The sequence below is a fragment of the Nicotiana sylvestris genome, chromosome 8 (assembly GCF_000393655.2).
Source record: "Nicotiana sylvestris chromosome 8, ASM39365v2, whole genome shotgun sequence".
Lineage (NCBI taxonomy): Eukaryota > Viridiplantae > Streptophyta > Magnoliopsida > Solanales > Solanaceae > Nicotiana > Nicotiana sylvestris.
Window position 1 is genome coordinate 55,523,819 of NC_091064.1, and position 13,936 is coordinate 55,537,754.

General features: G+C 41.2%; 1 protein-coding gene across 1 annotated transcript; it reads right to left on the reverse strand.

Moving 5' to 3' along the window:
• Nucleotides 1–8,085: 8,085 nt before the first annotated feature.
• Nucleotides 8,086–8,478, reverse strand: LOC138875059 (uncharacterized). Its single transcript, XM_070153869.1, has one exon. It carries the CDS (start codon nt 8,476–8,478, stop codon nt 8,086–8,088), a length of 393 nt encoding a protein of 130 aa, XP_070009970.1.
• Between the last annotated feature and the right edge of the window lie 5,458 nt (nt 8,479–13,936).

Sequence of the window (13,936 nt, forward strand, 5' to 3'; positions counted from 1 at the left end):
ACTTCCTCTCTAAGTTATGGAATAAACCACCTCAAGTGACATTGTTTCAAAGCCTTTGTCAGACTTGAGTGTGTCAAAGTTTCCTAAGGATCACAAGAGGATCCCGGGCAGTGCTCACACCCAAGTTGCATAACCAAGTAGAGATGAGTGCAGTGTGGAAGGGACAACCCTTATGAATCCAAGTTCATAGGGAGCTCATGGGTCCCAAGGCAAGGCTCACACAAGAGGGGCAGAACTTAAGTCTAAGAATATGGTAGAAGTGCAGGACAACATGAGTAGAGATTTAAAGCTTAGTGGAGAATGCAGAGGGGAGAGGGATGAGTTGAAAACAGTAGCAGTAAAGCTAAAATTACAGAATCAGCAATTGCACAAAGGGGTCAAGGGTTTGGTAAATACATTGCAAGGAGCATATATCCTTAGGAAGGGATCAGGTTTGGGCACGCACAGTAATAGATGGTACTGTCATGCCCATAAACCAACCAAAATACACAATATATAGAGGGGATATAGAGGTTATTATCGCAGGGAATCAGGTTTGGGTCATGCACAACAATGTTCAATGCTGTCATGCCCCAACCCAACCAAAGATACCAAACACATAGGGATGCAGAACATATGACCCAGGGAGGGTCAGGTTTAGGCCATGCACAACAATGTATGATGCTAACATGCCCTCAAATCAATATATAAACACATAAGGGTATGGGGTATTGGGGTTCATACATGAGAAAATATTAATTTAGAAAAAAAAGGAAAAGGGCAGATCATAGCATGCTTCCTAATGAAACTCGATTAAACATAAGCAAGAAACAGGTAAGAGTGAAGGAATTAGTAAAGAAACATGTTGTTGTTGATGCTGGAAGAGTAATTAGGACATACCAGTGAAGAAAGCAAATGCAGAAAGAAAAAGTAGGCAAGTTTCCCACAGCCTAGCCTAGGATTTCAACCGGCTAGACAAGGCAGCAACACAAGTAGTAACCGTCAAGGGAGAGAGAGAAAGAGAGTTTAAGTGAAGTGTGTGTCTTTTAACTTAATTGGTTCGTCCCCTTGAAAGAAGAGGGGTGTAGGGTATTTATAGTTTTTTTTAAAATAAGTGAAGGATAAGTAATAAGATACAAACATGGAAACAATCATAGGCCAGAATCAATTACACGGGTGATTCCCTTAAATTAAGGAATCATTATTTAACAAATTCAAATAAGGAAAGAGATCAGTATAGATACAGACTGATTATTTCCATAAAAGAAGTAGTACAAGCATTTAGTAAGTAATCAAGTCTAAGTACAAAGTAAACTTATTTTGGAAATAAATTCAGCAAGGTAAATATTACAATAAAAGGAAAAGAATCAATCAATTTTGAACGGGCGAGTGAAATCAGGGTTCATAAAAGGGAAACTTTGGAAATCAGTCACAAGGTGAAGATTAATCAAGGAAGAAATTTCAGCATATAAGGTGAACAGGGTCATCAGACATGCGAGGCCGAATAGAAGAGATAATCACAACCATGCAATAGTGGCAGAAATAAGCTAGTAGTAAGGCAAACATTCGAAGCATATTAATAGAGTAGGTCAAGTCACATTGAATCAATAGTGAAGAAAAATAGAGTATCATAAGCATGCAAAGGTCTCATTGTAATAGATGAGAAACCTTTTGGAAAGTTAGGGTTTCAAGCATAGTCAAGTTTTAAAGATAGTGGAAACCCAGAGTTAGAGGAATCCCATAAAGGAAAAGGGATTCTGAAACAAGGAACTTCAAATCGAGTTAGGTATTAAAACAAACAATCTCAGACCTAAAGACATAGGGTTTTCAACAACAGTAGGGCTTAAAAGATGATAGACAAAAAATCAAACAAAGACTTAACTAAACAAGCACTCGTCTAAAAAAATCACAAATATGTCAAAATCAGAGAAGAGATTTTGAAATAACTTAACAGGAAAAACCCTAATCGGAAAAAGACAGAGTCGTTTTTGAAATCAAAATTGAAGAAACTTCGAGAAGATACTTAAAAGCTCAAGGTAAACACAGATCTAAAGTAGATCTAAAAGGAATCGAAAAGATCTTAGAGATTCGAGTTTCAGAAAACCCAAAAAAGTAAAAGAGGCTTCGAAAGTTACCGATCTAACAAGGAGAGCCAAGGATCTAACTCGAACAGTCATGGCTGGCTGGAGAAAGGTCAAGGATGACCAGAGAAGGGCCATGAACTGAAATCGAATAAGGCCTAAACCAAGCTCTTTCAAGACCTGTGCTTGAAACCATAAGAACAAACACATAGAAGCCATGGAAGGCTGGTATAGGTCTCTGACGACCTCAGAGGGCCATGGATTAGGGTGGATTAGGGTGGTGGCAGTGTCATGCCCTACGAGGAGGGCGACCGGCGCTCAACCGAGTAAACCTGACTGAGCAAGCCTGTTAGGTTTCATTCTACCAAAACTAATTCATGATTAAATATGAGATGGAGTCCATTAATCATATTTAGTAAGTATTTCATTAACAACTTCCATTTCATTTCATTAGCAGCTTACATCATAATTATGGAAATATTATAAGTTTTATAAATCTTTTCCAAACATCAATATTTCTACTTTAATTCCAATACCCGACACTATGCACAACTTGTCTACGAAGCCTCTAAACACAACTGAAGAGTAATGTAATATGGAAATGCCGGTAACAAGGCTACGACATACCTCAAATACAAAGTACATGATGAATAGATGAAACAGGACCCCGAAATGAAGTGGGGATCACCAAGTCAGCTGAAAGGATGATGTGGCACTAGCTGCGACCAACACTGCCTGCAATAGAAACACCTACATCCATTTAAAGACGTAGGGCCCTCGGCAAAAGGGACGTTAGTGCCATCGAATAACACTAGTATGTATAACTAAACACCATCAAATTAGAAAGAACTTTCATACAAAAATAAGGAAATCAGAGGTATCTATCCAATGCTTTAAACGATCACAACATTATCAACAAGAAAGAATTACACAACCTTCACATCATGTTTCCATAGCCTTTAGTTGGGCATTTCATATTGTTCCACATCGTTCACATTACCACCACTATCTTGAGCGGAGTCCGATCTCGACCCAATTGGCTAGGCTGTCTCCCGGAGACGTTCCCAATATTCTATTCACACTTTCCAGTTTCAATCATCAATGCATAACCGCCATGTGTATATATCATGGCATCCGATCACGGCCCAATCGGTTAGGCCGCCTTACCGAGGCGTTAGCATTTTCCATTATTCATCTCACTCTAATCTTTGGTTACACATGTATTGGTTTATCGGCACTTGGGGCCATAATTTTCACATTCCACAATTCACGTTTCACATTGTTCCCATTTTCAACATTATGTTTGTAATTCAAGAGAGTATGGCACACAAGAGCAAATAAGATTGTAGGCGTAGATGAGACTTCATGTAAATGGCACAACAACGCACTTCAATTTCAATCTTAGGTCTAAGCATTTGAAACATGATTCATAGTCCTTGAACCCTTTCAAATTATCAAGAATATCACGTTGATCAATTTGAGACACAGTTTCCACGCATATAAGGTTGCATCACCAAGTCAAGTGAAATAGCAAACAATACAACAATTCAATTTAATCTTACAGTACTCACACAACCAATGATGAATTTAATTTCTAAAAGACGGGGTTTTAGCCATACATACCTCAATAAAGCATTCCTTATTCCTTACAAAATTCCGGAACTTTTAGCACTTCGATCTATTGTGTAAGAATTACAAATTAAACCGAGAATTAGAGACGAGATTGAGATTCTAGCTTATTTTGAGCATACCATCAAACACTAAAGATGGATTGGGATCTAAGGCCCTTTTGAGAGAAATTTCTATCATTTTATACCCCCCATGCTTTCTTTTTAGTTCACTACCTCCCAATATTCTATGGTGTGATATGCATGCAAGAAATTCATTCTTATACCCATGAATTACTTCACTAGTGATCCCTTATTGCTAAGCATAGGAACAAGAGCTGAGGTAATGAAATCTTACCTCTTGGGATGAAGATTTAGGTTCCCTCACTTGATTATCTTCAAAGATTTGGCAAGGTTTCATGGAGTAATTTGATGGGAAGCACTTCCCTCTCTAGGACCCTCTCTCTCTCTCTAAAAGCATCAGGAAATATGCTCAAAATGAGCTACAACACCGAATATATCGATAAGGGTCGGGTTTAAAATTTAGAAAATTGGAGCCCCGAGTCAGGTCTGCGATCGCAAAGTGGAAATGCGGCCCACATAATGGACCGCAATAGTGTTCCCAAAATCTGAACATTCTATCTATCTATACAGTAGAAATGCGGTCTGCATACCCTTTCTGCGATCGCATAATGCACCGCAGAACTACTCCTTACAAAATCCCAAGGAAATTATGCGACAACTATGCGGTCCGCATATCCGTTATGCGATCGCATAATGGACTGCATATTTGACCTCAAATTTGACCAACACATTGACTCACTTTGCGGCGATTATGCGGTCTGCATACCTGATATGCGACCGCATTCTCGACCGCAGAATTGCATTTTCTGGAAAATATTATTTCTTGACGTTTTATAACATAGATCAGTCCAAAAAGGTCTGAACCCAAGAATTTTAAGCATCTCTAACACATGAGCCTAATTGCCACTACGAGCTTTTGGGTTTAGGGTGGAAATGTTTCACGGGGCCTCACATCCTCCGCCACTCAAGATCATTCGTCCTCTAATCAGGATCAAGGTTCGCTTATTAGCGATCTCTATGCAACCTACTGCTTACATACTATTAGTCTCCAAATTTGGTCAACTCCCTGAATTTCCGAAAATTTTGCCAGAGTTTCCTTTATATCTAGGCCTTATCGTCATGTCAGAGAGCCCCAAAACATATCCTAACAGCATAACCATATTTCATAAATGTAACATAACTTGTACAATCATCAACCATGGCCGTATAAGCAACATTTTACCAAAAAGGGGACAGTTTTACATAGATCAACTCTAAAGATAATAGTTCATAGGAGCTAAATGCATAGAAGCTATTACATGACTATTCAAACAAATGTGGATACTTCCTTTTCATTTCATCCTCGGCTTCCTCAACTTGCTGGTTCCGCCATAATACTTTCACGGATGCAATTTCCTTATTTCTCAATTTCTGAACCTGCCTATCAAGAATGGCAACTGGAACTTCTTCATATGACAGTTCTTCATTTACCTACATAGTATCAACTGACACAATAGTGGCTGAATCTCCCACTACCTTCCTCAACATGGACACATGAAAGACCAGGTGTACTAATGACATTTCGGGTGGCAGCTTGAGCTTATATGCCACCTGACCAATCCTCTGAATGATTCTATATGGTCCGACATACCTCTGACTCAATTTCCCTACATTCCAAATTGTATGATGCCCTTCATAGGGGAAACCTTCAGAAATACCCAATTATCTTCTTTGAACACTAAATTTTTGCGACACACATCTGAATAGGATTTTTGGCGACTCTGAGTAGTTTTCAATCTCTCCTTAATAATCTTGACTTTCTCCATGGCCTGATGCATGAGGTCCGTCACTATCAATCCTGCTTCAACATCCTCGAACCACCCAATGGGAGACCTACATCTCCTGCCATACAGTGCTTCGAATGGTGCCATCTGGATACTAGCAAGGAAGCTGTTGTTATAAGCAAATTATATGAGTGGCAAATTGTCATTCCAACTACCTTTGAAATCAAGAGTACAGGTGCACAACATGTCTTCAAGCGTCTGAATAGTCCGCTCTGCTTGACCATCAGTTTATGGATGAAAAGATGTACTAAGATTTATCTGCATACCCAAACCCTGCTGAAACCTCTTCCAAAAGTTGGTTGTGAACTGAGCCTCTCGATCTGAAATGATTGAGGCTGGAGTGCCATGTAACCTGACTATTTCTTTGATATACAACTGAGCATACCGTTCCGCTGCGTCGGTAGATTTGACTGGCAGGAAGTGCGCTGACTTGGTGAGTCGATCTACAATCACCCAAATTGAGTCGAACTTGCGCAGAGTGCATGGTAACCCTACCACAAAGTCCATGTTGATCATCTCCCATTTCTATATTGGAATTTCTATGCTTTGAGCCAATCCACCGGGCCTTTGGTGTTCGGCCTTTACTTGGTGACAATTCGGACACTTTGCCACTAAGTCTGCCACATCTATTTTCATGTTATTCTACGAATAAATTTCCTTGAGATCATGATACATTTTCGTGGAACCTAGGTGCACGGAATACCTGGAAGTGTGAGATTCTGCCATGATCATTTCCCGAAGACCGTCGATATCTAGAAAACATAGGCGGTCTCAGTACCGTAGGGTACCATCATTCATGCCAAAGTAAAAAGCTGTGTTTTTGTGTTTGAGAAGCCCCTCTTTCAGTTGTGCTAACAACAGATCCACAAATTGCTTCTCTTTCACCTCTGCCACAAGCGATGATTCAGCCCTATTCTGCATAATTACCCCTCATTTATTAGAGTTCGCAAGACGAACTCCCAAACTAGCCAACTGGTGAACCTCTCAGGCCAACGACCTCTAGTGGGCCTCCAAATGAGCTAAACATTCCATGGATTTTCGACTAAGTGTATCTGCCACAACATTAGCCTTTCCCGGGTGATAAAGAATATCAATGTCATAGTCCTTGAGTAACTTTAGCCATCTTCTTTGCCTCAGATTCACCTCTTTCTACTTGAAAATATATTGAAGGCTCTTATGATCCGTAAATACATCCACATGGACCCCATACAAATAATGTCGCCAAATCTTTAGCGCAACCACCACTGCTGCCAGCTCTAAGTCATGGGTTGGATACTTCTTCTCATGATTCTTGAGTTGCCTAGAAGAATAGGCTATAACCTTGCCGTGTTGCATTAACACACACCCAAGCCCGACTCTCGAAGCATCGCAATAAACTGCAAACCCCTCTGTACCCTCTGGCAATGCTAACACCGGTTTTGTTGTCAATCTTGACTTCAATTCGTGGAAACTCTTTTCACAAGTATCGTACCACTGGAATTTAACTGCTTTCTACGTCAATTTAGTCAATGGAGAGGCAAGAGTAGAAAACCCCTCCACAAACCTCCTGTAGTACCCAGCCAAGCCTAAGAAACTACGAATCTCAGATGGAGTGGTAGGTCTAGGCCAATTCTTCACTGCTGCAATCTTTTGAGGATCAACCAGAATTCCTTCCCTGGAAATGACATGGCCCAAGAACGCAATAGATTCAAGCCAGAATTCACATTTCGAAAATTTTGCATACAATTGATGTTGCTAAAGAGTCTGCAAAACTTCCCTAAGATGGGCAGCATGGTCCTCCCGACTTCGGGAATACACAAGGATATCATCAATAAACACTATCACAAAGGAGTTTAGAAAGGGCTTGAAGACTCGATTCATAAGATCCATGAAAGCTGCTGGGGCATTTATTAGCCCAAAAGACATTACCATAAATTCAAAGTGCCCATACCGAGTTTTGAAGGCTGTTTTCGTAATATCCTACTCCCTTATCTTCAATTGATAGTACTCGGACCACACGTCAATCTTTGAGAAACATGTAGCACCTTGCAATTGATCAAATAAGTCATCTATTCTTGGCAGAGGATATTTGTTTTTGATTGTGACCTTGTTGAGTTGCCGGTAATTAATACACATCCGCAATGATCCATCTTTCTTTCTTACAAACAAGACTGGTGCTCCCCATGGCGACACAATCGGCCAGATGAAACCCTTCTCTACCAAATACTTCAATTGGTCCTTTAGCTCTTTCAATTCTGACGGTGCCATTCTGTAAGGTGGAATTGATATAGGTTGCGTGCCTGGTATCACATCGATCCCAAAATCAATTTCCCTGTCCAGTGGAATCCCAGGGAGTTCATCTAGAAAGACGTTCGAAAATTCATTCATAACTGGTACAGACTCAAGGTTTAGTGCCTCGGCATTGGTGTCTGTGACCCGAACTAGATGATAGATACACCCCTTCTTGATCATCATCGCGACCTTAAGGTAGGAAATAAACCGACCTCTAGGCACTACATTATCTCCCTTCCATTAAATAACGGGCTCATTAGGAAATTCAAGCCTAATGGTTCTAGTCCGATAATCAAGTTTGGCAAAGCATGAATAAAGCCAATCCATTCCCATTATTACATCAAAGTCTACCATCCCTAACTCAATAAGATCGGCCGCGGTATCCCTACCCCGTATTGTAACAACACATCCTCTATAAACTCGAGCAGTTGTAATAGACTCACCAACTAGGGTAGACACCAAAAAGGGCTCATGAAGCTGATCCGACTCTATCCCGAATCCCATAGCAACAAAAGGGGTAACATAGGACAAGGTGGAACCAGGGTCAATAAGTGCATACACATCATGAGATTGGATAGTTAGAATACCTGTAATAATATCTAGAGAAGCCTCTACTGTCTGGCGACCACTCATAGCATAAAACCGGTCGGGTCCTCCTGAACTTTGTGCACCACCCCTAGCTGCAGCACGCCCTGCGGGTGTTGGGGTACCTCGAGCTGGGGATGGGCTGAAGATGTAGCAGCTGCCTAGCTGGATGACTGAGTTGTGCCCCTACCCGCTCCCTGGCGGGATGCACGATAATGTCTCTGAGTATGACCCATCATCCCACATCCGTAGCATATAGGTAACTCTAGATAGCAAGTCCCTGAGTGCATCTTCCCGCACCTAGGGCACGAGGACCTCTGCTGCTGCTGGAACCTCTCTCCTGACCGATGCCGCTGATGGGATCCCCTGCTGCCCTGACCGGGTGTGAAACGACTCCACTGCTGCTGGCTGGGCCCTAACGGCGGTGCATTGGCTGAAGACTGTACAATAGACTGGGAAGGCCCTGATGATCCTCCCCTAAAAGTTGATCTTCCCCCACTTAGTGACTCTCCCATATTGCTCGTAGACCGAGCCTTGCTACTACCCTCTCTCTCCATTATGTTCTTTAATTTACGGTTCTCTGTGGCCTGAGCAAATGCTACCATTTTCCCATAATTCATGTCGGAATTCAATGCAGCTGTAGAAGCCTCATTAAGTGTCAAAGAATTAAGGCCCTAAACAAACCGGTGCACCCTGGCCTCCATTGTGGGCAATATATGAATGGCATACTTGGACAAGTGAGCAAACTCCATGTGGTACTCCCACACACTTCTGTTACCTTGCCTTAAATTTTCACTCTGCCGCACGGGCTGCCCTTTTCTCAAAGGGCAGGAAATGGTCAATAGAGGCATCAGGAAACTTGCTCCACCTGGCTGGAGGGCTCCCCTCCTCTCGGGAATCCTCCCACAACTCAAACCATGAATAGGACACCCCTTTCAAGCGGTACGCAACCAACTTTACTCCTTCTGTCTTAGTTGCACGCATAACCCTGAGGGTCTTGTGCATCTCATCAATAAAATCCTGAGGGTCCTCTTCTGGATTGGCACCTGTAAACACCAGAGGGTCTAACTGAAGAAATTTGTTCACTCTAGAACTAGTAGAATCCCCTTGCTGGCTGGATGAACTAGGCGCAACATTCGACCTCTATGCCTGGGAGGCCACTAGCTGGGTCAACATCTGAATAGCTCCCCTAAGATCCCAATCAGAAATACCAAAACCGGAAGCTGGAGCTAGAGACGGGGCAGGAGTATCAATGGGAAGGATGGTGGTACCCTCCATGGGTGTGGGAACTGGGGTAGTCTGCTCTGGAGTAGAAGAATCAGGCAAAGCGATAGCAGGGTGACTACCCTCATCCATAGTATCAAGTAGTGAATCATCAGCCACTGCTGAGGTGGCATTGGCTGCTTGGCTATTTCTCGCTTTCTTGTTATGTGCCATTTACTGAAAGATAGAACATTGCACTAATTAGAGAGGGACAGCTTCACCGCACTATCCAAAACATCAAAGAAGGGTGTTATTCCTAAATTCCCAAGTAGCCTCCAACTTATAGATGTGGTCGACTACACACCGATAAGAAGGACTCTACTAGACACGGCTCTGAGGCATCCTAGGATGCTTTAAAACCTTAGGCTTTGATACCAATTTTGTCACGCCCCAAAATCCGAAGAGCGCGACCGGCGCTCAACCGAGTAAACCCGCCTGAGCAAGCCTGTTAGGTTTCATTCTACCCAAACTAATTCATGATTAAATAGGAGATGGATTCCATTAATAATATTTAGTAAGTATTTCATTAACAACTTCCATTTTATTTCCATTAGCATCTTACATCATAATTATCGAAATATTACAAGTTATTATAAATCTTTCCCAAACATCAATATTTCTACTTTAATTTCAATACCCGACACTACCCACAACCTATCTATGGAGCCTCTAAACACAACTGGAGAGTAATGTAATATGGAAATGCCGGTAACAAGGCTCCGGCTATACCTCAAACACAAAGTACATGATGAATAGATGAAACATGACCCCAAAACGAAGTGGGGCTCACCAAGTTATCTGAAAGGATGATGTGGCACTAGCTGCGACCAACACTGCCTGCTATAGAAACACCTACATCCATTTAAATACGTAGCGCCCCCGGTAAAAGGGACGTTAGTGCCATCGAATAGCACTAGTATGTATAACTAAACACCATCAAACTAGAAAGAACTTTCATACACAAATAAGGAAATCACAGTTATCACTCTAAAGATTTAAACGATCACAACATTATCAACAAGAAAGAATTACACAACCTTCACATCATGTTTCCATAGCCTTTAGTTGGGCATTTCATACTGGTCTAAATTGTTCACATTACCACCGCTATCTTGAGCGGAATCCGATCTCGACCCGATCGGCTAGGCCATCTTTCGGAGATGGTACCAATACTTTATTCACACTTTCTAGTTTCAATCATCAATGCATAACCGCCATGTGTATATGTCATGGCATCCGATCACGGCCCGATCGGCTAAGCCTCTTTACCGAGGCGTTACCATTTTCCATTATTCATCTCACTCCAATCTTTGGTTACACATGTATTGGTTTACCGGCACTTGGGGCCAAAATTTTCACATTCCACAATTCATGTTTAACATAGTTCCCATTTTCAACATTAGGTTTGTAATTCAAGAGAGTATGGCACACAAGAGAAAATAATGTTGTAGGCGTAGATGAGACTTCATGTAAATGGCACAACAACGCACTTCAATTTCAATCTAAGGACTAAACATTTCGATACATGATACATAGTCCTTGAACCTTTTCAAATTATCAAGAATAGCACGTTGATCAATTTGAGACATAGTTTCCCCGCATATAAGGTTGCATTACCAAGTCAAGTGAAATATCAATCAATACATTAGTTCAATTTAATCTTACCATACTCACACAACCAACGATAAAGCTTAATTTCTAAAAGACGGGGTTTTAGCCATACATACCTCATTAAAGCTTTCCTTATTCCTTACAAAATTACGGAACTTTTGTAAGAATTACAAATTAAACCGAGAATTAGAGACGAGATTGAGATTCTAGCTTATTTTGAACATACTATCAAACACTAAAGGTGCATTGTGATCTTAGGCCCTTTTGAGAGAAATTTCTATCATTTTATACCCCTCTTACTTTCTTTTTAGTTCACTACCTTCCAATATTCTATGGTGCGATATGCATGCAAGAAATTCATTCTTATACCCATGAATTACTTCACTAGTGATCCCTTATAGCTAAGAATTGGAACAAGAGCTGCGATAATGAAATCTTACCTCTTGGGATGAAGATTTAGGTGCCCTCACTTGATTATTTTCAAAGATTTGGCAAGGTTTCATGAGTAATTTAATGGGAAGCACTTCCCTCTCTAGGACCCTCTCTCTCTCTCTAAAAGCATCAGGAAATATGCTCAAAATGAGCTATAACACCGAATATATCGATATGGGGTCGGGTTTAAAATTTAGAAAATTTGAGCCCCGAGTTAGATCTGCGATCGCAAAGTGGAAATGTGGCTTGCATAATGGACCGCAAAAGTGTTCCCAAAATCTGAACATTCTGTCTTGGTATGCGGCAGAAATGCGGTCCGCATACCCGTTCTACGGTCGCATAATGCACCGCAGAACTGCTTCTTACAAAATCCCAAGGAAATTATGCGACGACTATGGGGTCTGCATATCGTTTATGCTATCACATAATGGACCGCATATTTAACCTCAAATTTGACCAACACACTGACTCACTTTGCGGCGATTATACGGTCCGCATACCTGATATGCGACCGCATTCTCGACCGCAGAATCACATTTTCTGGAAAATATTATTTCTTGACTTTCTATAGCATCTCTAACACATGATCCTAATTTCCACTATGAGCTTTTGGGTTTAGGGTGGAAATTTTTCACGGGGCCTCACAGGCGGCTAGGGTTTGAGTGGTGTTGCAAAGAGTGTTTGAGAGGAAGGGGATTTTAAGGTCGCGGTAAGTGAGAAATGATCGGGGTTTGGGGTCATTTGGAATTAATTAAGGCAAGGGCGACTATTGGTTGTTGATCTGAGTTATCAATGACCGGGATTAAAATGGGTAAGTGGGGCAGTTTATGAAACGGGGTTTGGGCGTGGTCTGATAGGTTTAATTGGGTCGAGAATTGGGTTTATATTGGGGTAGGATTTGGGATATGATTGAAATGAATTTGGGCTATTATTTAAATAACCAATCTTAAAAGGGGCTAATATTGCAAACATATGCAATTTAACTTTAAAATACTAAATAAATTTGTAAAAATATGCAAAATAGATCATAGCTATATTTTAGCACAAATTTTAGAATCCAATAAATGATTCACCAAAATGATAATTTTGGGAATTATTATTGGATTTTTTTTATGAATAAAATAGGGGAATAAATAGTTAAGAAAAAATCTTTGAAAATTAAGGATAAATAATAAAATATTTGGACACACATATACATGCATACATACGCTATTTTGAAAGTATTTTGCATATTGAAAAAATATATAGGGAAATATTGGGTATCAACAGCTGCCCCTTTTTACCCGGGAAGAATGAAAGTGTTGTCGGGTAAAGATATCATGGCCAATTTTGACCGAGCAAAACGATTCTAAGAGGTTTAGGCCGCGCCCTGGCTTTTGAGCTGCTTACATATCCCTAGTATTCAGGAATTAGGCCGTATGTAGTTCTGTATCCGTCGACGGACACTTTTCGAGAATGGACGCAATATCTAGGGTCGAGGTTAAGGTTTGATAGGGCTGCAGGAACTGGAGCGAGATCGCTCCTGCCGAGATGGTCGTTGCTCGCCGGTTTACCTGCAAATATGCAATACAAGCATATATTGTGCGTCAATTTAAAGATGATGCACATTCCCGTCGGACCATGGATGTTGTCTTCGGACAATGAGAATGATGTCCTTAGACCATGATATCCCGGGCCATGAAGCGTGCAATAAAGGATTCACAGTCCATGAAATGATGCTCTCGGGCTATGAGGACGGTGCCTCTGAACCATGATGCCTTAGAATAATTATATGCAAAAAAAATTGAAAGGGATCCTCAGGCCATGACGTGGTGTTCTCAGGCTATGAAAATGGTGCCTCCGAACGATGACGCCTTTGGATAATTTGGCAATCTTTTAGCCTATGAAATGCAGTGTGTGGCGATCTTTCAGCCATGCAATGTAGTACGTGGTGATCTTCCATCCCATGAGATGTAGATGTGGTGATCTATCAGCCACTTAAATGCAGATGGAGGTAGAGCTTAACCTCGGAAGGTAGAATAGCAGCTTATGCAATGCAGAAATGCAGATGGAGACAACGTTTAGTATCTGAAGGTACAATAGTAGCCTTATGCAATGCAGAAATGCACATGGAGACAGTGTTTAGTCTCGGAAGGTGGAATAGTAGCCTTATGCAATGCAGAAATGCAAATGGAGACAGCGTTTAGTCTCGGAAGGCAGA